Below are 25,587 nucleotides of genomic sequence, written 5' to 3'. Positions count from 1 at the left end.
AACTATTACAAGTCCTTAGACTAGGAGACAGAATAACTACCATACAGTCTAATTTTCTATTAAACCTGTAAAAGCTTTCAGCTCTTGACATTTTCTACTGGTAATTTCTTACATGGCTGGAGTATTTTTCTCCAGCCTGTGTCTACAACTATAATTGAGCTGTGATTGCAAAGATAATGATTAAGAATGAAATCCAGGTCAGAAGAAATGGCCTTAGTCTCACACCAAATTCCCCCCAAAATTGCAAGTGTAAATTATACAAGTTTTGCCAGAGTAGGGATTGAGAACTTGCAGCCCTGGGCCAGAGGCTATGATGCCATTTCACATAGTGGCAGACACATTTTGGGGTGTAATTTTTTGTTTGAAAATTTACAACTAGTATGTGCCTGAAAACTAAACATCTGCCTCAAGACAGAGCATCAAAGACAATCTTGCAGGAAAAAAAGAGAGAGATTGTCTCTGTATGGGAATTTGTTATTAAAGAAACCCAAAAAACCCCCAAGAACTTCTCCTGTCACATTTCTGAAATGTCAGCTTACCACAGGGTTGGAAAACAATTGTCTCTATGGAGAAGCAAGAGACCAAAAATCTGCACCTCTGGTTTTCCTAAGGAATAGATTGCAGATACACATCTTACAAAAGTAAGTCTTGGGAGGTCAGAAAAAGAGAATAAAACAAAGTAACTTGCAGAAAAAGAAATGAGCAAATACAGAGAATATTTCCATGTCCAGAGTGCAGAAATCTTAAGTAAATAAACAATACAAGGGTGATCTGGATTCCACAATAAAAAGTTTCATTTGTTTCCTCCCAATATAACAGAAGGAGGAATACAATGAATGAAGCTGATGAAGCACAGCAGGAATTTCTTGTATTTACACATACAAGTAGAAAGGAAAAGGTGATGTAATCTTTTATCAAATTTCTTGAGGAATAATTGACCAAACACATTAAATACTTAAATTTGAATTCATCATTTTAAATCTTCTACTGTCTATAATGCTGAAGGTAACAAATTCCACCAATCAGACCAAACAGCAAAAAGATATACATCCTAAAGAGTTGGAGGTCAGGTAGCAAAACTGTTACCCCTCCTGCTCCCCAGAAATAAATGTTTCCATAGTGCTAAGTGAATCTATCTTTCAAAGCAGTTACTTAAGTAAAATGGTTAAATTTGCAAATTCACTGTCATCACATGAAGAATGAGGTAAATATTTGAATACTAGTTTCCTCCAAGGCTATGTACGTGTTCTGTGGTTCCCTGGTGATCTCAGACAAAACTATCTGACCTTCCCATTAGTTCCGTTAAAATTCAAAGCGTGTGGGAAGTCAAAACTCCAAGAGGCAGTGATGGGGGATCCAAACTAACTACAATACATCTCTGACTGCCAGTCAAAGCAATTACTCAGCTTAAAGCTACAAATTTGTGTCAGTATGGATCCTACAGTGTGTTGACCACAAACAACTGGGAGTAAAGAATTACATTGCATCCTTAAAGGAGCACTAAGAAAGAGATGGGTGAGACAGTGTCAAGCAAAACCCTGACCAACATATGCTTCAGAGGTAGTAAAATATCCACAGATATACCTCAAGGCGAAAATTCTACAGATACGGTTGTAATGAAACTTTTTTCAACTTCAACTCAAAGGGAAACAATTTAATTTAAAAAATTGGTTTTAAGTCATTCCAAAAAGAAAATGGAAGATCAAGATCTACAGACTGTGTTAGCTATGGTTTTGCCTCTATCAATACATATCTTTGAGTTAATAAATTCTGATGTTCAGTTTGCGGAAAAAAAATTGGTAGCTTTTTGGTAGTTGTTTTTTTTTTTTTCCTGGCAGGAAACTGCAGCCACCTACAAGAACACTGCTACCATTGTTTTTCTTGTTCTCCTCCTACAGGTAACAGGCACCTATGGCCACCATCCCTAGGATAAGCACACAGCCCTCCAGGATTTACTAGTTTCCAAACATTCTCAAAACTCACTGTAGAATTTTCTAGTGTAGGAAGTTACTCAAAATTCAATAACTACATATTGTAACTAGATCACTAGCCACTGTTGTATCAAATTGTTCTGCAAGGCTCCAGAGAAACGAATAGACTGAACCGTAGCAAGTCAAGCTGTGAATTTATGACACAATCCTTCTAAGTAATTTAGCCACACCTCAACTGTCACAAAATTTATCTATAGAAGAAACATTGCTAGACATTACTTCTCAACACAAAATATGCTGATTTTTCACACAGCATGCAGCTCACTCATTTTTACAAGGTGCCATGAAAAAGTTTGCTTCAAGCTTGTGCTTTAGGGTTTACCTCTTTATTCATACGCATGCTTCTACCCTAACTTTCTCAAGTACGTCTCTTCTCATTACAAACATTTCCAAGAATTTCTTGTCATAATTTTTAATCTCAGTAAGACAAGAGGAAGAGGATGGTGAAATAAAAAGTCACTCTGTTCAAAAAAAGGAGAGTATATCTGGGGACTTAGGCTTGTTACAAGTATTTTCACTATACTTACTGTAAAACCATAGCATTTAAGAGTGCCAAAATTCTGGTTTACTGAATTGTTACCCTGAATTAGAACATATACTAAACCAAAGCCAAGTCTTAAATATTACTCTCGGATACAATTAACACCAAAATGCAATTTCAAGTGCGTAAGTACCTCACTCTACTCAGGACACAGCAATTTCTCGCTCAACTGCTCTAACAAACATTGCACATACCTGATACCATGCACCTAGGAAACTTTCTCCATACAGTATCATTTAGCTATATAATCCAAACATGTTAGATAAATGAAAACTGTCAGTATGACTCTTTCCCTAACCATGTGATGATAAACACCACCACATGCAAGGTAAGACAAGCAGCAAATGCATTAACTGTCTTGTTCTGGAAGAGAAGCATCTCAGCAAACAACAGCAGCACAAACTATAACTACGTTAGCTGCTTAAGAAACCTTGACAAATGACAACCTGATGTCTGAGGGTCCTGTGAGGAGCCCTTAGAGGAGGACTGATCAGAGGAGGACGACTGTGGCGCTGAACCCTCAGCTAGCTCTCGCTGTCTCTGTTGTTCTGCCTTCTTAAGCCTCAGTCGCTGTAGACCCCTACGGATTATAGCTAACTCAGGTCCCATTAACTCTGACGAACAGGGAGAGGGGAAAAAAGAAAAAAAAAAGTATGTAAAAGAAAGAAAGAAGCATTGAACATACAATATACAGAACAGGGAGGAGGGGTGGGGGGACTGACCAAAGAGAAAAGCAACAGATACTAAGTGTAATCATAGTGAAAAGAAATTATGTAAATCATTTACTAACATCCAGAAAATATAAAATAAAATATTGAAATTGTTTTTCTCTTCCTAAATGCATGAATTACAGGACTTAAAAGTTCAGGATTCACATCATACAATCCACCCCCCACCCCATCTCCAACACTTAAACCATTTAGCAAAGAATTATTTAACAAAAATAGATAGATCCTGACTGATTCAAAACAAAGCAAACAACAGAAGTATTCATTTTCATGTTCCTAACACACATAACAAATAAGAATATTCATGATGTAAAATTGTGCAACTGTGGTCTACAGGTAAATTTTCAAAATGAATATGATAGCTTCCTGATGGGTGAAATTTAGTACAATTTTGATCAAAATAAACCCGTGAAAAAAATAAACTGGAACTATGGAAATAGGTGGCAGAACAGCATCTAACCAAAAAATACACTTCACCATGAACTCATTTTTTTATCTCAGACATTCCCAGTGGGTGAGGATTCAAAGTCTGAAAACACTGTTAAGTGGTCCTACAGAGAAAGTAATTTATTGGATCATAAACAATTCCTAGTATCATTGTCTTAACAGGCTATTCTTTCAGTTCTGTCTTTAGAGAACTGAAGAGAACTTTATTGTTTTCATCACTCTGTCTTTATTCATTTGTCAGTTATACCATTTCGGCACGTACCAGTCCACTGTCTGATTAACGTATTTTTTTGCAAACTGCTATAAAACTAGGCATCCAAGTAATTTTTTATTCTTTCCATGCTCTTTGCAGATTTCCTCCACTTACACAAGTGCTGTATAGCAAGTGCTTCTCCTCATACAACACAGACTGTGTCTTTATTAGCAATAGCGGAAGCACAACATTGACGTGAACCACTGTTGAACTACTCTTATCTATAATATAGTAGGGTAGAGAAGCTAATTCAGACTCAAATATTCACATCAAATACTCTAGCTAGTTCTGCTGTAAACTGCTAGCCTAGACCTATCCTGAAAGTATTTATATCAAGGGTACTCTGTAGTATTTTGTAGATGTAAGGAAATCTGCAAAGAAAAAAAATAATCAGTACTATGAAATGTTAAAATACTAGAGAGTATTACATTGGCATATAACCTTTCATGCAAGCAAAAGCTTTACAAATATTCTGTAACTCTTATTCACTCAGTGAAGCAAGCAAATTTTAAATTTTCTTTCATAAAAAGAAACAAACCCAAAGACATAATCCAATCATTCAAAAATTAGTGGCAGGCACCAGTTAATATCAAATAGTCATGAGCTCTAATGTCTTCAGTCTAATACCACTTCTGGGAAATACATCCTGCCAGTTTATGGTTGATGAGGTATAAGAAAAAAGATATACTTCCTAAAAAGAATATAGCATCAAAGAGATCTGCTACGAATGGTTTTCATGTGCCATGAACATTTATGGAAAAACAGTCTAGAAAATGCTTTTAAGGAAATTTCAATGATGTCTAAAATGGCAGTTTTCAGTACTTGCTGCTGATTCAGTTCTACTCAGTCCAGAGCCAGTTACAATTTAAGATGTAACAAGAACTACAATTCAAAATGTAGAGGCAACTACTATCCTGAATATGTTTAACGACAACACCTTTTAACACATTTCAAAAATCTCTAAGCAAATGTTTATTTTGCCAGCAAATGGAGTGAGGAAAAAGAAATGGAAAGAAAAAACAGCTATTGCCACTTTCCCATTCAAAATTTAAAAGCAAAGTTACCTTATGTCATAACACACATTAAGATTAAGCTTTGTCCTAATTACTCAATTGCCCCCTACGCCCCACCCCTACCCCCGGTACCAAAGTGTGTCTGGAATATTATTTATGGGGAAAAAAGCATTATTATATATTACAGTTTGTTGTATTTTATGTTTATTTGTGGCTTAAAACTACAGCATCTTAAAACTCATGTAAAAATTGAATGAATGCTTTCCACTGAATGGGCCAAGTAGGGCAAGAAAATAAATTTTTTTTTCCTCAGTGACAAGCATGAAAATCTCCAGCAATTGTTCTGTCTCATAAAAAAAATTATTCAAACATACTGACAAGAACAGGCTACTGAGATTTTGTGCTGATCATCTTGATTATTTGCAACCTACTCAAATGTTCCAACTGTATTCTTCCAAAATATACATTCTGACAGGGAGACTTATCCCAACAAGCTCCAGCACTGAACCATTTTTGTACTGACTCTATTTTGAACGTGTACTTTTTTTAAGACATTAAGCAATGAAGTCAGTCACATGTAGAAGCTCAAATGCTCACCACGTGGCATATTTTCTGGAACACCATACCAACAATATATTTGAATCATAATACATATGCAAAGATATTGCTATTTCAAAGACAGGGTTACCACTGGCACCTGTGTTCAGTACAGAAACCTGTAGAAATGATTTATGGAAAGCTGTTTATAAGCTCCAATTCTAAACAAATAATTACCCCAAAACATATTTTTCATTTGCTAACTCTTTGCTACAATATTCAAACTTGTATCTGCCACCACTTTAAGCAAAATGATGGCTGAAAGCCTCTCACTTTCCTTCTTCCATTTTCCAAAATGGTTCCCCAGTCATCCACCTTTTACAACACACCTCTATCTGGTCTTCCTACTCAACCCCACTGTATTTAAGCTATTTCTATTATCACTTTCCCTATCCTGTCACCCCAAAAAGCAGCAGGTTTTATTCACCTCTAAACACAACTAAACAAACTCAGGGAATGCTGTTCTTAATGCAGAGCGCAGTCTTTTCACATTTATAGACTAGAGACTGAGAGTAAATAAAATCTCATAGCTGAGCACCCTTATGGGTTACGTAAGTATACAAACATTGCAAAATGGAAATTCACATTCAAGCCTACCCATTCATAAACCCACTGCTACTGCTCTGCCATGACCTGCTCCTTCTGCCCAGGGGCTTCCCCTTTCCCTGAACTTGCCCATGTTACCCAAAGACTTGTTTTACAGTAACTTAACTGTCTTAAAAGCAGTGCAAACCAGACAAGACACTTACTAGGTGTGCAAACATATAGTACTACTAAGTTTACTCCTGCAGGTGTCCTGTAGACAATTTAAAGATGGCAGCTGGTCCTACAATTAAAATCTGCATACAGCAATAAAGAATACCAGATAAAGTTTTGCTTGTTTGTTTCTGTGGATTCAGAATATGGGGGGTGGGGAGACAGTGATTTTTTTTTTTTTTTTTTTTTTTTTTAAGAATCAGCAGCCAATCTGACACCCTGTTTAGATGTAGTCAAAGAAGTTATCAAACATTATACAGTAAATCAGAAAGTATCTCCTGCCTGTCAACAAAACAACCACCACTACCCCTTTCAAAACTGAATATATGGAGTCTTAAGTCGAAGTAACACTGGGAAAGAGGAAATGCTCTTAGAGAAGAGCTGGATGAAGAAATAACAACTTCAGCTTCATGCTAGCAGAATAAACTTTTACTTAGAAATTCAGAAAGATTCAGAGAAAAAGAAGAAAACGGTTTCTCTAGTCAGCATACATTCTTTAAAATGAAGGACATAAAATGCATAATAATTCCAGAAATGTTCTCTAGCACATTATCATTATGCAGCCTACAAGGTTTCAATGATGTAGCTTGAAGCATTTATTTTTAATATCTGACATACTCTCCTGGCCACTGTAAGCTCCAGAATATACCATATACTTTGAAAAATAAATAGATCAAAATGAACCCTTGGTAATGGTATGTGTGTTCTTTGGTGGCTATCCCTCTGTACCAAAGATAGTGGCAGCTAAATTGGGTTACACTGAATTAGAGTAGACCCCTTAATTTGTTGTGTGTGTATTGAGAAAAACTTGAGATTGCAGCAAGCTGACACCAATACTAAAAAAAAAAAAAAAAAAAAAAAAAAGAGAGAGAGAGAGAAAAGGTGACTAAAGCCTCTGCTACTAAATAGATTTTCTAGCTTATTCTAGGAATAGTATCTGGACTGTGTGTACTGTCATGCTTCTGCTCACTGTTTATTTCCTCTAAATAAGTATCAGACTAGTTGCAAGGCTTGAAAGGACGAGAAAGATACATTTAATGAATTTCAAAATCATTTCTCACCTGTCCCAAAGATTTTGGCTGCAGCAGCCACAGTACACTGAATGGCACACTTTTCCCTGGGAAATCCCTCTCTCCTTTATACCCGATCCCCATCTCTCCAGAACATCCAATTTAGGGCCTGAAGATGCTATCAGTCATCTTTTCCAATGACAGAGACCTTGATTTTTTACAACAGAATTGGTACAAGACAGAAGTTGTATTTATACAAAAACCACGGGATTTTAAAATAATCAAGTCTGAACCTGTAGGTGTTTCAGACCACCACAGCCTTTCCACCACAACTATGAGGCCTAGAAACTCACTTTAAAAAAGTAAAAGTAAACTCTTGTGCAAATACTTAACCCTAAAGGCTGTAGTATCTTTTCCTGCACAGAGATGGAAAAATGCAAGTCAACGCATAAGGTGCTCTTTTACTAACTAAATAATTTTCTGACATTGACAGTGGAATATACTTTCTTCTTTTTCCCCACAATAAGAATGTTAAGTCTATATTAAATACAGATGAGGTTTTTTTAAGTTTATATATCTTGAAGATCAGTATGTAGTATAATTTATTAACCAATAATGAAGTATCACGTGAGGTAAGCCCTGTCTATGTGGATAGTTTTGAGAAGCAAACAAAATAACATTGCTGACTCTGAAATGTTGAGGATGTAGACTCCTACTGAAGGAGACATTCTCTACTTCCTTTGATTATAACAGGAATAGGTTCTGCTATTCATTGCACTGATGCTGCTACAGCCAAATCACAGCTGAAGAAGGCATGGTGTTATTTATACTCCATGAAGAGAATAATAAGTTTAGAAAAAACAAGCAATAATTTTTTACTTCTACTTCAAAAGACAATACTGGTTATCCCCTTTGAGATTCCTTCTTCAGACAGACTTAGACAGTTGATGGTTTTACTCTTTGTTTAAACCACAGCTGCAGTCAGTTGATAACTATAAAATACCTAGTCTCATTAAGGATGTGCAAGAAGGAAAACAGATTGTGATCAATTACTCAAAATATCCTAAAATAAAATTGTTTCTCAATGAAAGCGTTTTTCATAAACAATGACAAGACGGATTTCTTCTCACCAGACTGATGGAGCACAGGTTGAGCTGAGGCCCCTAAAGAAGGCCTTTGTTCACTATCAGGAGAGGACAATAATGAAGTTGAAGGGGGACTTTCTGTTGAAGATGATGTTGAAGGAGCTTGGGCTGACATTGTAGAAGATGATGATGATGGAAGTTGTTCAGAACCATCTACTTCCATTGCAGTTTCTGATTCTGTACTAGGTGGCACGTTACTAGTAGCAGGAGCATCTGTCCGATTAGTCCCACCTTTGATTAAATAAAAAAAAGCAAGAAAAACAAGAGCCCAAAGGTAAATTTACTCTGTCTCTAAAGATCCCTTTGCATTACTATTCATATGGCAAACAAGTGTGCTCAGTTCTTCAGAGTGCACTAAAAATTTTTTAGTTTACACCTCAAAAATGCTGATATTCAAGGCCTGTACACCCAGTATAAACATATTTGTTGTAATTATTATTCTTGAAAAGAAGGAAATCACCTCTGGACCGTGATCTTCCTCGTCCTCGATTGCTTTGTGCAACTTCACTAGCTTCTTCAAACCATCTTGACAGCATGTCTGACATCCTTTGCATTAGAGAGACATTAGGACTTTGCTCCCCTGTAAAACAAGTAAAGCTGAAAGTTTTATCTACAAGTTTACAAAAGCGTTTATTTTTCCCCCCATTTCTTCTTTCATAACCGCCCCCCCCCCCCCCCCCGCACTGTAAGGTATGTAACTAGCAGTCCCCTGAACTATCTCCTTTTTTCAGCACTACAGTCTAGCAAGAATTGCCACCTGAACATGGCACCACATAAAAACCAACAGTCCTTCCTCCTTCTCTGTTTTACAATTATGCAGAGCTTTTGTACACATGACATTGTGAAATTTATGTCATTCAGTTTTAAATGCCAGTTAAATAAGTTAAGAAAGCCCAGATTTTTATGTTTTTCCAGCTAATTATAAAATAACCAATTTTATCATTAAACAATGAAAGAGCAAAAAGACTAGCACAAAATTAGCACATAATGTTTTTAACATTTCCAAAAGGCTTCTGCATGACTTACAGCAAAATCTTCAACATACTTTCTTTCAACATAACTCAAAACATTTTCTTCTCATTTTATTTCTGGTTTTGTTACATATGAAACAAAATTTGTTTCAAGAAAGAAGACAGAAAAAATTCAATTTGTAAAGGGCTGAAATGGAATATTTGAATCTTTAACTGTTTTTTGTATTCTGTTAAATGTTTGGGGGTTTTTTGTTTGATTTTGAGGATTTTGTTTGTTTGGGGGTGGGTTAAGTGGTTGGGGGTTTTTGGGGGGGAGTTTGGTTTGTTGGTTGGTTGGGGGTTTGGGGGGGTTCATTTTTGGGGGTTTGGTTTTGGGGGCTTGGGGGTTTTTTGGGGGGGGGTGTGGTTTTGGGGTTTTTGTTTGTTTGTTTGTTTTTACACATTGGCATTTTCCAATAGAAGACCATTCCACTGGACTGGGCCATTCCACTCGTACTGAAGTAAGAGCTTATGCTGGCCCCTTAGCCACTTTGGAAGTATGCTGTGTTTAAGCAACTTTTGGAAAAGTTTTGTACTTGAAGAGCTTAAGAAATAGAATCCTTGTGAAGTACAATTACTTATCAAAATACATACCTGAAAAACATTTTACTACCCTGCATACAAAAGCTAACACTAAAAGATTCTGGAGTGTACTTGGGAAGAACATGCAGTGATAATATGCCTCTCAAACATCAGTGCTGCTACCTGCACAGATGTTATAAAAGCCAAAAGACTAATCAAATGACTGGAGCAACTGATTATCTTTCAGGACTGCATATAGTCTTCACTGCTAGGATATAGCTTGAATATATCATCACTAGACCTTGCTTTTACATTATTTGCCTGAGTTTAGAAGACATTGTTGGGAATGGATAAGGGAAGAGGAACACACCAACCCACCCCCCCCCCCAAAACAATGCCCCAGAGTCTGAACCAAATTGCCCTTGTCTATCTTCATTTCCACACTGCAGGTCTCTGACCCTCCCCTGGGATCCCTCATTCCCCTCCTGTACCCCAGGCAGAGGAGCTCTGGCCTCAGAAGCTTAGAACACAAAAAGTAGAATGCAACAGCTGAAGAAAACAGACAAAAGGTAGTTAATGATGGGAAGACAGAATAATGAACAGTTAACAGAAAAATAAGTCACAGGTCACCACATGCCTAACTAATGCAACACAGCTATTCTCTCTCAGTCACTATACAGTTGTATCAAATAATGGACAGTACAGATCCTGAAGTTTTGTTTTGAGAAAATAAAAATCTAGCCAGTGTCTATACTGGAGGAGTCTACTGGAGGAATCCTTTTCTCAGGCTTTATTCTTCTCCCCAGCAGATTTAATCAGTAGGGAAATGACAGCTAGAAGGACATTGTTTTTCAGCTAAGTATCTTCAATGTAAATAAAAAGTAACTTTGTGCAAAGGCAAAGCTGCAACTAACTTTAATTGGGAAGACCTGCAACAAGATGATAGCAAAAGTGTCCCTAATACAAGGAGGTATACAAATGCGGTCTGTGGAATGAAAGCACCAAATAAGCAGAATGTAAAACTGTTAATAATCAAATCCTGTGGTATTAGAATAAGAAGGCACATGATGAAACTAAAGGAGCAATTTAAAAGAAAGGAAAGAAAGTCTTCCTTTACACAGTGGGCACTGAACTTCTGGAATTTTTTGCCATAGGAGATATTACCAACAGGTTCAAAAAAGGATTACAGAAACTCATAGGCAATAGAACCATATGCAGATTCTAAAAGAACAGATGGGAACGTACCCTCTAAAGTTTCTAATCCGGTAATTCTGAACACTGGGGGAGCAACAAAGGCAACAGATTAAGGTAAGAGGAACAGGCTCATGTTCTCTCCCTAAAGAGCATCTCCTATTGCCTGTGTCGGATACAGAATCCTACTCTACATGGACCATTAGTCTGACACAGCTAGACACTTCTATTCTAGTTTGTGGAATCAGGAAGATGAGAAAACCAACATAAAGTCTGGAAAGGGAAATGGTAGGCAAAAGAGGGAGACAGATTTAAGGGAAGTAGAACTAATACTTGTACCCCCACAACCTGTCAGATATAAACAGAAACACATCATTAGATGAAGAGTAAGATGAGTGACAAAGCATCCTCTGCCCTGCTTTCACATCCCATTTTCTGACACTAAAGCATAGCTTTGGAAATGCTCTACCTACTGAAACCTCAAGTAATTGAGTAATGTATTAGAAACATGAAAATTTAAGTATAAAAATTTAGTTACTACGTGTTTTATAAAAAAAGTGAAAGATACAATAATAGAATCCTACTGCTTTGAATTCCAGTCCCCTCATGTAACCATTACAGAGCATTTCATTTGTAGCTTTGATTGCATATGAGGCTTGACTACAAAAAGGGAAATACGTATTTATGTTACTACATGACCAATGACAATGAAGTAAGCTCCCCTTGATTTACATCAGCCTAACTGAAGAAACATAATTCTTCTGGTAAGAATATTTTCAGTTTAGACATTTTTAAAAATCACTGTAGAACAGCAGTTCTGTCTTAAATTCTAAGAAAACCATCCTAAGACCTGGCCGATTCTTAAAACAGGGACAGTTTAATCTGAAGCACTTGGATATTTCAGGAATACTTAAGAAAAACAGGAAAATAAAACCCAAACGAAACAAAAAAACCCAACTAAAACCCAACCAAAACAAAACACACAAGCAAAGACAACCACCCCCACCCCCCCAGCTGCAAACACTTTACCATCTCTTTCTCGTTCACTCTCAGGCCTTGCTCTTGGTCCAGTATCTGACCAGTCCCCTCTTAGCCGCAAACGTTTAACAGGAGGTTGCCGTAACTAGAAATAAAAAAAACCAACCAAACCACAAACCCCCCCCGCGTTACAAAACTATTTATGTTGGACAGTATAGCATTCTAAGTCTAAATATAAACACAAATTTATGTAACTTAATAAAATGGAAATATTGCATCTGTCACAAAAAAAATTGAATGTCAGCCATACGTTCAGATCAACTATGAATAAGTACAACACTGTATCAATAGAATACAAGAGTTTTAGCTATGCAGAAGTTCAACAGTCTAAATCAATGACTCTCAGAACTAATGCAGCTTTTATTTTATGCAATACTAACTTTATTGTGTTGATGCTTTCCATACTGAACGATAATAATTCATTTTCCAGAATTCAGCCTGAATTCTGCAAAAATATTCACCTCTTCGTGTTAAAAAATACACAGCAGCTTCAGTTTAATGAAATGTGGATTTGCAATTAAGCAAAATGAAAAAACAATCAGACATTAACAAAACAAAGAAATTTTATGAAAATAAACTTTAGTTTATTTTTTAATCTGTGGTGTTTTTAAATTTTTATAACACAAGGTTTTTTGCAGCAGGAAGTATAAAACAAGTACTATATAGGTAGTGTTACTTTCAGCAACTTGAAAAGAAACAGCTAGTGCTTTGAACATGCAGAAAGGCAGTTCAGAGCTTGAAATTAAATCTATTGGCTAGATATTTCTGGCTTAAAAAGTAAATAGTTGTGCTGACAATTTTAAATTAAATGCAAAACCCCTGCGGTGAAAGCATATTAAAGTGTTAACTTTCAGGAGCCAGCAAATTCAGGAAGAAAGCTTTACATTCCTTCTACTCCATACAATTTATAGCCAGGCTGAAATAAAAACAGCATTTAAGTAAAATCATCCAGCAAGAAAAGATTATAGGACATATTCTAAGCCTACAAGAGAAAAGGATACATAGGATCTGTTATTAACAGGTGGTCACAATCTTGTCTCTCTATAGTAACTGGGCAGTCAACTCTCCACCAAATTACTTCACATCAGATTAACATTAGACAGAAGAAAGGGAAAAGTGCAGAACCACTCGTTCATCACAGTTTTTCTGGGTTTCTCTTTGCTTTCTCCTGCCTTAGTGAGGTAACAGCGTAACTCAGCTGGACATTGTTCCTCAGTCCTACGAATTCCTACGAATCTACACCCTCTTCTGATCAATAATGTTTGTACCAGTAATAGCAGCCTGTGGCCCAGTAAATACAGCATGATCATTGCTAGTAAGAGGCCACAGGCTTAATGTGAAGCTAACAACACAAGCCTCACACTTGTCAGGCTTTGTCTGGACTTGGAGCTTGGAGTTGCTTGGAGCTTTTTTAGCTCATTTAGCTGCAACAGCAATTGTCTAGTGACCAGGTGATTATCACCTAATTTGCTTTAGTTTTGCTTAGATTTGCATAGATGCGTGGTGTACAACCTCTTATTAACAGTTTTGATATATGCAGGAATGCCAACCAGTTAAGCTATGCAAGAAAGAACTATCTATGACCATAGGATACTGATGCAGCATGAAGTAGTACTGGTATGGGCTGACAGCATGTGTGGACACAGGAGGATACCAGAGACACCTTCTCACCGTTGGCTGTTAACTGTACTACAAAGGTTGGACCTAAGCAACACTGTTTTAGGGGTAATAACAAGGACAAAGAACAACCACGCTATATTGGCAAACTAATAAAGAAAACACATCATGTACGTGTTTCAAAACATATAGCCTTCAAGCAGACTCTTAAGAAAAAGAGGGCAGAAAACATCAACATCATGTTTCTGCCAGCACAGAGGAAGAAAAAATCTCCATTGTTATCATCACACCCATCCTTCCAGTGAAGACAGCAGTATGCTAACAACCCACTGTAAAGTCCCTTGAGGCCCCTGTCTCAGACTAAAGGTAATGACCTTGGGATACAGAGGAACTTGTGAAACGGTGAGCATGCCAGGAAAAAAAGGAACGGCTGGTTGGGGGAGTGAAGGGGGAGGGGAGAGACATAACTTCACTGTAGTTAAAGAGATTTGTTTTATATTGATCAGAAAATTTAGATTGGAACGGTCAACGTCATTGTAGCTGAGCTGATAATAAACAACTGCTTGTGTTTTGGTTACACTGCTGAAACTTTTAATACTGCTCAGTAGTAGCGGCTCACCTCCTCAATCTAAACACGTTGTACCCCCTCATCTCTGTCATTAAATGATAACTTTTAACAAAGAGTATTTATACTTGATTTCAAGGAATATGCTTTTGGTGGCATGGAAAATAACACAGAACGCACTTCAATTACAAGAATGACCTGCCACCCTTGCTGGTCTTATAACCCAAGGTTCATGCTTTCTCATCTTTAGGAGAGGGAAACCAGACAAGAAAACCAGAGTGACAAAATATTGTAAATATATAAATAAATATATTGTAAATATGCAAATTTTGTAACACAATCTACTTGTCAACATCTCAATCTATGAACAGCAACATTAATTTAAATTAAACAGAAATACAACTGATATAAGTGTGCCATAAGAAAAAAAACCCAAAAACCATGAAAACAGGTCATCTTAATCACTTGCCTCTTCCCGTCTCTCTTCAGCAGAAGGAACTTTAAGTTCTCGTGCTGTGTCATCCTTGGGATCAAACAAGTATATGTAATCTGAAGAGTAGCTAACAAGGATCTCTTGACCATCTTCACTATAACATAGAGACGTTACTCTGCAGGATTTGTTATTGAGATGAGGAGGAACAAACCGTGCCACCATTCCAACAGTGCCTCTACCAGCATAATTCCCTATGGGGGCAGGGAGAAAGAAATGACACATTTACTATTGCAAATTTTCAAAAGCTTCAATATACTCCTTATTTAACATCTAACAAAAGACGATCAGAGAAAAGCTAAGTATCCTGTAGCTTCTGCATTAAATTGGATCTGAATAGTGACACATCAGATCTTACTAGTATTTTATATTTCTTTACAAAGGCTATGTACATTTTTAAAAAAAAGATGAACACACACACATATATATTCATATATCACATACCCATCATACGAAGGTGTGTGGATACTATCTGTAAAATGTAGTACAAATGCAAATTTTGAAACCTAAGAACATTTACACAATAATAATGCAACTCTGTATCTACACACAAATTAGAAAGGAATTCATTATATGAAACTGAAATTTAGGACATACATCTCCTGTTTTCTACACAAAATGTTTTTAAAAAATACTAGTTTTTCTTCTTGGAGACATAATAGTACTGTCACTTTGAAACTGCAGAACTATACAATACATTGCACTTATCATGCTTCCCTGACAACTCACTTCCACTCCACACGCTAAAAGAATCTTAAATTCTAGAATTACAAAATTGTGATAAGATAAAAGTTACTTATAAGAAAATCTAACACTGAGAAAAACAGACTGTTCCAAAACCTCATAGTTTGCCATGTAAGTGTTTCCCGCGTGGCATATCTGTTGTGGCTTAGTATGTGCAACAGTCTGTCCTTGACCACAGACAAGTTCAGAGTTTATTATCTCACATTACATAAGGACTGAAACAGAAAGTTTTAAATGAAAATCAATAGTTTGCTCACTAGTTATAGAATACCTCACCCCTTAAAAAAAAAAAAACACAAAACCCAAAAAACCACCCCCCCCACCCCCTCCCAAACAAACAAACAGAACACTATACCAATATACCCAGAAAAATTACAGTCTTCAAGATTTTGTCTTTTCTCTCCTTTACTTTATAGGCCTGCATACCTGAATTCATCTTATTCCTATATTGTTACAAGACAAGTGCAGGTACATAGTACCTTTTAATCAACCCCCCATAATCTGTTCCTCTGGCAGTTCTCACAGAATTTTGCTGACCACTGTGATGAAAGGGAGAGATCTTATAAGAACATTAGCATGATGAGTGGGGTATTTTTATGTTTGAGTGATCTCTACTGTTTCCTTTCTCCTCCATCACAAACACCAACAGGAAAATGCTGCAAGAAATGACAGATTTTGTGGCACTGATTACTTGCATGAATGTGTATGCACAGCTGTATATTAATTTGTATGCGTCCAAACATACGCTGGTCATACATTATAAGAAAGATATACATTACAACTATGTAACACACTTTTGGTTGTCACCCGAGATTTTTTTTATAAAATTCTTAAGTAAGCATCTGAAGCATGCCAGCTTTCACCTGAAGGATCTGTAGCTTTTCAGTGAAATTATGTTAGATATCGCAACAGCTACTGCAAAGGTAAGCATATGGCATGACATTCTAGAGTTCGTAATATCCCTTCCCATAAAAAGCAACACATTCCAGCATGGCAGAGTACAAGAAGATAAGAACTTAATTAAAATTCAGGTAGACGACTGCAGGCTGCAATCGCTAGCTTTTTGGATCTTGGAATCACATGTTTCAAGACAAAAGAAGAGACACTACAAAATGTCTTTTTCTACATTCAGTATACAACATATTCTAAGATGGATGAAGAGATTAAGTTTACTTACTTGAAGATTTCTGTATTAGCAAATATTAGAGTGAAATGACTTTATTATTACAAAGCATAGTTCTCAGAGAAGAAAGCTACACTTCATTCAGTATTACACTTCAGTCATTCATCATCTATTTTGAAAAAAATAACTTGAAATTGGAACTGCAAATGGTTAGAAGAGCTTACTGTGAGGTATGGTTCCTACCTGTTGCTCTTGTACCAAGCATTCGCCGATCATATATTCTTACTGAGCTATCAGAACAACCCACAGCCAGATAGTATGGGATTGGTGGACAGATAGCAACAGAAGTCGCAGCACGCCGACAGTTTATTAAAATATCCTGGAACAAACAAAAATACAGCATTCAAATAATAGCTCTGAACATTTGAAGTATAATTCTATTTTTTACTTCAGGACACAGGTCCATTAGTCAAGGAGGTTTTGAGAAAACTAGGTCTGGCCCTGTGAAGATAGATTGTAAATATGTCAAACAGAAAAGCCACTGCAGAGAAGGAAAACTATCAGAGAAAGAAATATAGCACAAAATCAACTAGAAAAGAAAACAAACAAACCAAAACAAACCACAGGAACAAACATTTAAGAACAGGTAAGCATAACAAATACAGATTTATAAACTAGCTTGCACCTTGGATTTTGCTATGGAAACATAGACACTGTTGAGTCAGAAGAGCACCAAATATGCAGAAACATTCTAAATTAATTTAAAGGAATAGAATAGATTACATCTACGGGCAGATAATTGGATAGAGAAAAAGAAAGAAAGAAACCCCTAGAACTAGTAAATATGCACAAAGCAGAATAAAATTAATCAAGAGCAGTGATACATACTTTGGTGTCAGTTTTTCGCCAATTCAATATTAAGACTGTTTCTGAAATGCAAACACAGTGGACACCACCAATACCTTACCTTCTAGGGAATACTACCAGTGATTAATTTGATCTAGTATAATTCATTACCAAATCTTTTCTTATGGAGGAACAAAGGATGCTCAAGAACACAGGGCTGCAGATTATTTTCCAGACTCATTTTTTGCCTCCAACTCTGCAGTCTATAGTAACTAATGTAAACATAGAATTTTTTCTACCAAATCTGAAGCCTCACACCAAAGTTCATAAACTAGAAGGTGCCAAAGGAGTTATTAAAATGAAATAAATTTAAAAAAAAAAAAAAGAAAAGAAAAAAGAAAAAAGACTCCCCAAACTTTTTTTGTTTCTTGGGAAACATGTTGTCATCTCCACCAACGACCCTGAAATCCATTATTTCTAAAAGCCTTACCAGAATTCATATCCTATGTTTGTATGATGTACAGCTCTACATTTAGGTCATCTTTATTAAAAGATTTCACTCTTACATCTTTACAATCTTCCTTTGTGCAACTTGTTTTGATTCGAGTATCAAACCATCTTACAGTGCCATCTTCACCACAAGAGAGGAAAGTATAGGGATCATTTGGTACTGTCATAATCTGCTCAAAAAAACCCAAACAAACAAACAAACAACAGTATTAATACTTCCAGAAATACCATTACTTTGAAAATGAAAGCATCAACATTTTGAGCAGCAGTAAAGACTGAAGTAATTACTACTCAAGTCAAGCTTTCTATTGAAATAGAGGAAAACTGAAAAACTGCTGGTGTTTCTTCCTTTTCAAGAAAAGGTTTGAATTACTGAAGTTAAAATAAACTGTGGAATGTCACATAAGATTAAATATTTATAGGTCAAAGCTTACAGTTATTTCTATTACCTTTTAATAAGCAACATACATTTACTGCAATCAGTTTGCAGATAAGTAATCAATTTGCTGCAATAATTCAACAGCAGCTCAGGTTTTTTTCTATCAAGTAATAGAAGACAATAACAAACAAAACCCTCAGAAGTCTGAATGACGTGAAAATGCTAGATGGCTTTTATTCCCCTTGGGCCATGCCTTTACATTAAAAATAGTCCCCTGAAGCAACTATGCATTAAAGGCTGTTACTAACCTACCCCCTTACAGCTTTTTTTTTTTTTTTTTTTTTTTTTTTTTTTTTTTTTTAAGGAGAGCACTGTATTGCACCATTTTCCTGACCTCAGCCCTACTCACACTAGGAAGACTCAGATGGAGTCTCACATATATGGCTTCACTCAAGAAGACCTCCTTAAAACAAAATAAAAAGGCAAGCAACCATAATGTTAAAGTTGAATTCCACAGGTCAATGAACGCACATGAAACATCATGTTTCTACACACTATCCCTTAAGTGCAAAACAGAGAATGTTGTAGAAACTAGCAGTATTTTTCTTTTCCTACACTACTGCTACTATCAGTAACTTCACAGAAATTTATAAAGCTACAAAAATCAATAATAGGATAACACACTAATTCAACACAGAGCAAATGAGTGATTCTTTAACACTTTTATGTGACGATTTATTCTCCACCCAGCCCAACTCTTAGTAAAAGTAACCTATGGATATCTGTAAATCTCTCTACCTAAACAGGGATTGCAAATGTAATCTCCGCAGAATTCAGCATTTCTTCTTGTAATGCTCAGTATGTTAACTGAGACAATGCATGCTGTGCCAAATCTTACTGCTGACAAACACGAAGTTTAACAGACAGAACAAAGCCAAGGTTTTAATAACAATGGAACAATAAACTTCTGAGATATGACCACTATTCTTCAATATGTTAGCATAATATATTGAAAAGAGTGTTTTTCACTACACATTCATTCAAATTAACGTTATTAGTGTGGTTATAATAGCCAGCAATTGTTCTTCAATACACTAAATCCTTCGAGCATTTTTGCTGTACTTTGATGCAGAGCTTGCATTGAAAACATTTACTGTGTTCCAAGAATGTTGCTGAACATGGTATAACACAGCAAGCTCTTATTTCTAGTAGCTGTATTTTATTTTTGTTCACACTGATACTATTTCACAACATACATGTAATAGTGCAGTACATACCTCCACTTGCATATGCCAATTTTTATGCATGGTGTTTAAAAACATACTAAGTAACTTTATAAGCACTAAAACAGAGAAATTGAGAGGTGCAGACTCCAATAATTAAGAGGCATTATTACTATATTTAAGTTCAACAAGTACACATTTTATATATATATATAAAATCCTTTTTTACTAATGAAAAAAATCCTTTTCTATTTAACTTTAAAAATATATAGCTATATGCTCACTTTAGTGTATTGAAAATATGAAGGTAAGAGTTGTCCATAAAAGTACATTCTCTTTCTGAAATGCAATTAACATGAACGGCAATAGAGAAAAGCATTTGGCTGAGTAAAAATAAACTTGTAATGGCCTTATATAAACAAGTTCTCCAGAAACTTGTTTCAAGAACTTCTCTCTCCCTCTCTACTTACTCTATTCACCCCCAGAATTAAAAACAATTGTCCAATAATCTCACAGTTCATAATAATCTACACAAATTTCCACATTCCTCTGTTTCAATGGATGTTTTTGTAACGTCTTGAACTGTCACAAACTCCAAGTTTAAAGCGCAGTATAAATTCAAGCCACATTCAAATTTAGAATTAGTACCTCAGGGGCAGATGATGTTAGCTTTTGTTATTCAGAGAATCCAATGAGTCAAAGTTCTATATTTAATACGATGATGTGGTTACATACAGCTGGGCAGTAACGTCATGATATTTTGAAATGATTTTCCCACTCCAGAAACCTCTCAGTGACAGAAGTTGCGTTATTTCAGAAGCTGAAGCTGTATCTCAGCCATTTGCTTAAAAACCCCTGCTATTTACTCTATTATACTTTCATATGCCAAGGCTTAGAAAAAGGTCTATGCCACATAATATTACTACTACATGCATTTAATGTTCAAATATCAGGTTTAAGACACAGTAACAGAATTTAGTCTTTATAAAATATACCTCCCTTGTTAACATTATTTGAATAAAAATCATCTGCAATACCACTATTTTGACTGTGCAATACAGCAGTCAAATGTCCATACTCTCTTCAACTAATGATTTTGAAGCAAATCTACTATATTCTGTACAACCAGTTACTGTTCAGTTATAGTCATTCTATATGGACAACAATAAAACTTGCATCTTGATTTGCTAGACTGTTGGGCTCTCTTTATTGTCTGTTTTGACAAGCTTAATTTGTTGTACCTAGCAAATTTATATTTCTCATCTGGTTTAGTAACTTGCAATGTGCACACCATCATTACTGATGGCAAACAACAACTTGCAAAGAGACAACTGGCATCTCATATTACAGGTTAGATGTGTTATGTTCTAGCCTCCATTACTACTCCTGACCCACAAGCACAACTGGTAACTGCTTTCATTCTATTTTCCCAGTTTGATCATTGTTTTGCAGCACCACCTGGTGTCAGTCACTTCATGTAATCAACCACACTGTTGGTCAACCCAAGCTCAGGCAGATCAAAGCTTAAGACCGCCACAGTGACTTCTCATGATAACTTTTATGCTACCACCAACTCTTTCATTTGCAGTACTCTGAGCAGCCTAGTCCATGGCCCCAAACTTTACGCACCCAAACCCACTTCTCTAATAATATTTCTACCACTACCTTCGCGTCTCCTCAGCACGGTATCTATCCATAACCATTCTCCTATTCTCAAGCTCAGAAATGTTTTATAATACTCACAGCTAGCTACCCATCTCAGTCTCCAGATGTTCTTATAAAAAGGCAGGTTTCACTTGAGATACAGAGAGCATCCAATCAATTTGCAGAATCCACAGACTAGCATACTATATATAGTAAACTTCAGTGAGAACTGAGGCAGTTCAAGCTTCTGATTGGGGCCATAAGGACTGATGCTATTCAAAGGAAAGAGTAGTTTCTCAATCAAAACAAATCTCAAAAATGAAAGCAGACAATGCAAGCCTGGGATCTAGAATCACCTTTTGCAAAACTGAAAATACAGTCTTGTGTTAAACCCAGGCAAAACCAAACCAAACCAAAACCACAAATCCCAGAAAAAGAGTGAATACCATGAGGTTCACTTGACTGACCTACAAAGTTACCCTGCAGACAGGAAGTGTCTTCAAAAAAACCTTTAATGGAACATGTGTAATTATAACCATAAGGATACTTTTACTACATGACAAAAAATTAATTCTGGCAGTACTTCAACCATTTTCTTTTTTCACACTCCCCAATTTTTTTAACAGACATTTTTAAATATTTTGTTCACTTAACCTATAAAGAGATTTAAAAACTTGCTATGAAACCTGAGCTAAATAGTTAAAAAGCAATGGATTTGGGATTTTTTCCCGTGTGTGTGTACTGTGGTACCATTAAAAAAAAACAATCAAGCAAAAAAATAATCAAAAGACCTGGAACACTTGTTCCTAAGAAGGAACCTAAGAAGGAAATAAAAAAAATACTGCTATTTTAAGCACAGTAAGTTTTACAAGCATCAGATTTTATTGTCATTAAAATAAATAGATAGATCAATAAATCTGATTATCTTCCTAACTTAAGTAACACTTTGCTTCTTCACTTGCCTATTTATATGAACAAAACTTCCAAGGAAGGATTGCAAACATTGGCTCTAAATTTATACATAAAGAGTTAACTAGAATACAAAATAGAGAAATTACCTAAAACTGTAAATAAATTTTTCAGATTAAGTTACTCACACATGCTGAAATAAGCATTTCTCGGAAGGATTTAAATTGTGTAAAAGGCATTAAACTGCTGAAAAGTTGGGGGGGGGGGGGGAGAGCAGAGGGGGGGAGGTAAAAATAAAGATGCAAAACGTAGCCCCTGCCCCCAACCCCCAACCTACTTCAGAAAGAAATTCACAGCACAATTTAAATCAGTTTTGCTCTGCAGAGGATTCCCTCAGTGAAGGTGTATTCAGCTACTATGTTTGCAAAGAAAGTGGTCTTAATAACACTACCTTTTGGAAAGTCCTCCATTTAATTGAGACAACATATTTCTCTTTTAAAGCCTACTCTAAGAAAAAAAAACAAACACCAAACTCAAGAAAGCTAGAAAGAAGGTTCTTTAATTCTCACTGAAATAAAGGTTTCAGCAGCCTGGTTAAAAACTTGGGCAACAATACAAGAAAATATGTATTCCACCTATCTTAAAATTATCATATACTTTTGTGAGGTACCTCATAGGTAGTTCCATAGTGGCACGTATACTGGCATTGTCTGTTGGTCTCCGCATCTTGTTCAACATTAGTGTAAAAAATGACTCCATCTCCGGAACAAGATACAATCTGTTTGTCATTGGTGCATGGTAAGAATTTTGCACTAAAAATATTGGCCCTGTGTCCTGAGCGAATGGTTGTTAAAACCTAAGGAAGAAAGAAGGAAGGCTGTATCAGGTTAATAAAGAATAGGAAAATAACACACACTCTGGTACTATAAAACATCAGTTATGTACAGGCTGCTAGTAACCTACAGTTTAATACAACAGAACAGATAAGTTGTCTTTACACCAAATTTCTTCTAAGACCAAAGTAGGTCCACAAGAGACATTCACTTATGCACTTGCACAAAGTATTCTGCAAAATGAAGGGACTGGAATGCAACTGCCACCTTTTGTTTTTAAAATGCTAGTTACACATCACATCAGGTTTACCAAAGTAAAACATTAGTCAAGGGTGATAGCGCAGCCAGCCAGCATGTCAGAGAGGAAAGATTTAGAAGATCTGGAATATCGTGGGTCAAGAAGAACAAGGCACTGTAATCCAAGCCAACTTTATAGACTTTAAAAATTGATGCTACTCTTAAAATAAACCCACTTTAGAAAGGAAAATTGAAGTTTATAAGAAAGGATGCTTTAAAACCAGTCAAAAATAAACAAACATTTAAGAACATGATTACAGAGCAATAAGCTAAGACTTGACTTAGTCTCAATGAATGTCATTCATCTACAGTACAACAGAGAAGCACATAATTTACTTCACCATCACATTAGTTTTAAACACTTTGTGATGACTCTTTATATTTCCTAACATACTTATTAGTCTATCAAAACTGAAAAAACCCTCTATATGCTTTCCTGCGCACTAGTGAACATTCTATTCTTACCTTTTCTCCCATGTGCAGCATTTAAACCAAACTGCATTTTCACCACTACTGATAGGAAAAAGATACTTACTAAGTTGTTTACAGTATGAAAATTACTTCCAAATTTCCAACTTAATCAAAGAAAACATTATGCAAATGAAGTTGCTCTGTCAGTGATAGCTCATGCCTAGTATTTCACAAGTGCTATTTCACACCTTTTAAACAATTCACACAGAAAAAGTTTAACAGTGTATCTGCATATTATGAAAGATACACAAGGCTTAGTATTTTAAAAAAAAATGTTATCAGAATCAGGAGATATAATCCATTCATTTAATTTCAATAAATCTGCCTTTTCATTTAGATTTGTTCAGATCTCTGCATTTTACTGAAAACATTCAAATCCCAGACATCCAAAAGAACTTAGGGACTTGGCATTGAAGGAGCAACTCAGAACAAGAACTCCATAAGGTACCCTAGTTCAGATGGCAGTTAAAGATGTCATCTGTCAACCCCACCTCTGATTTTACATTATTGCTACCATGAAAGAAGTATTTTTGTCCTGACAAGAAATCCTTTTCGATCTCCATAATAAAAAAAAAAAAAAAAAATCTAAACAACTAGAGTCTTCTCTACCATCTTGCCAGTTCTCCACCACTTCCTCCCTCTTGCTGAATATAAGCAGGCAGACTTTTTTCTCTTTGCTCTACTGCACAGGGTCCTTCTCTCACCAAAATACATGTGCTTCTTACTTTTCCCCCTTTTTCTCACAAGCCCCATCCTAATGTGCTTGCTTTTCATGCAGTCAATAGCTAACTTATTCTAATTTTCTGCTTCAGTTTTCCCCATCTGCAGATCTCAATTTAGACGTGGAGATCTACATTTAATGATTGCTCTCAAACTTAGAAAAACTGAGATTTTTCTTTCCCTCCTTTCTTCTCTCCTCTGCTGTAAACTGAAACAGCATTCAGAAATATATACAGCTGCACATAGTCAGTAAAGCAAAGAGTTTTCTCACAGGCAGAGCTAACCTCGTCTTGCCAGCCCCTCAATTTCCTATGTTGCACAGTTTTGACATAAAAAGTATTAAAGTATTACAGCATTTATTATACGCAGAAGATTTTCCATGCCCTTCTTGGCTTGCACTGTACATGCTTTTCTACTCTGGTTATCATACTGCCTTAGAGAGGGGAGAAAGAGGCATAAAAAGTTGTTGGTGCCTAGGCAGCAAAAAAGATGAGAAAACATAAGTTACACAACCAAGCCCCAAAAGCTTATCGTTAGCTACACAGAGTAGAAAAATACCACCACCTTACTCCATTGGAGCATTTTACTACCAACATGTAACAGGCTACAAATACTTACTGACTAAGGAAAAGGGGGAGAAGGGGAACAAAGAACTTCAGATGCTCTTTAAAATACTTGACTAGCTGTAGTAATTCAGACATCCTCATAACTTTCGCAACTGCTTAAGTAATACGTTACACAGAAAATCAATTGAAGAGGCAACAAATTAAAGAATTCAAATTGCATCTCTTAAAAGAGCAGATTAAATCTTTGGGACGGGATTACTAATTCATGTAGCAATCCCAGAAGATTGCATACAAGCTCCATCCCTAACAATAAGTACTTTCCTCCAAGAAAGTAGAATTTCTGGCAGCTACTCTGTTGCCTTCTTTAAACCTGAAATCTTTAAGTTCCATATCCAAATGGAAACTCTT

General features: G+C 36.1%; 1 protein-coding gene across 9 annotated transcripts in view; it reads right to left on the bottom strand.

Annotated features, from left to right (window-relative positions):
* DCAF6 (DDB1 and CUL4 associated factor 6) overlaps positions 1-25,587 on the bottom strand; it is a 91,921-nt gene that overhangs the window by 40,201 nt on the left and 26,133 nt on the right. For 5 of the 9 annotated variants that reach the window (XM_052795220.1, XM_052795225.1, XM_052795221.1 and 2 more), the window contains exons 4-11: positions 22,963-23,148; positions 18,194-18,307; positions 17,025-17,160; positions 14,894-15,108; positions 12,234-12,327; positions 8,942-9,061; positions 8,467-8,712; positions 2,979-3,146 (exon numbers count right to left, since the gene is read on the bottom strand). In XM_052795220.1, the coding sequence (XP_052651180.1) occupies positions 2,979-3,146; positions 8,467-8,712; positions 8,942-9,061; positions 12,234-12,327; positions 14,894-15,108; positions 17,025-17,160; positions 18,194-18,307; positions 22,963-23,148 (1,279 nt within the window). The remainder of the gene's footprint in view (positions 1-2,978; positions 3,147-8,466; positions 8,713-8,941; positions 9,062-12,233; positions 12,328-14,893; positions 15,109-17,024; positions 17,161-18,193; positions 18,308-22,962; positions 23,149-25,587) is intronic. The other 4 variants (XM_052795226.1, XM_052795228.1, XM_052795227.1 and 1 more) reach the window with 1 other exon arrangement.

This window comes from Harpia harpyja, chromosome 8 (genome assembly GCF_026419915.1).
Source record: "Harpia harpyja isolate bHarHar1 chromosome 8, bHarHar1 primary haplotype, whole genome shotgun sequence".
NCBI lineage: Eukaryota > Metazoa > Chordata > Aves > Accipitriformes > Accipitridae > Harpia > Harpia harpyja.
The sequence above is the reverse complement of the archived record's forward strand: the minus strand, read 5'-3'. Positions and strand labels throughout refer to the sequence as shown.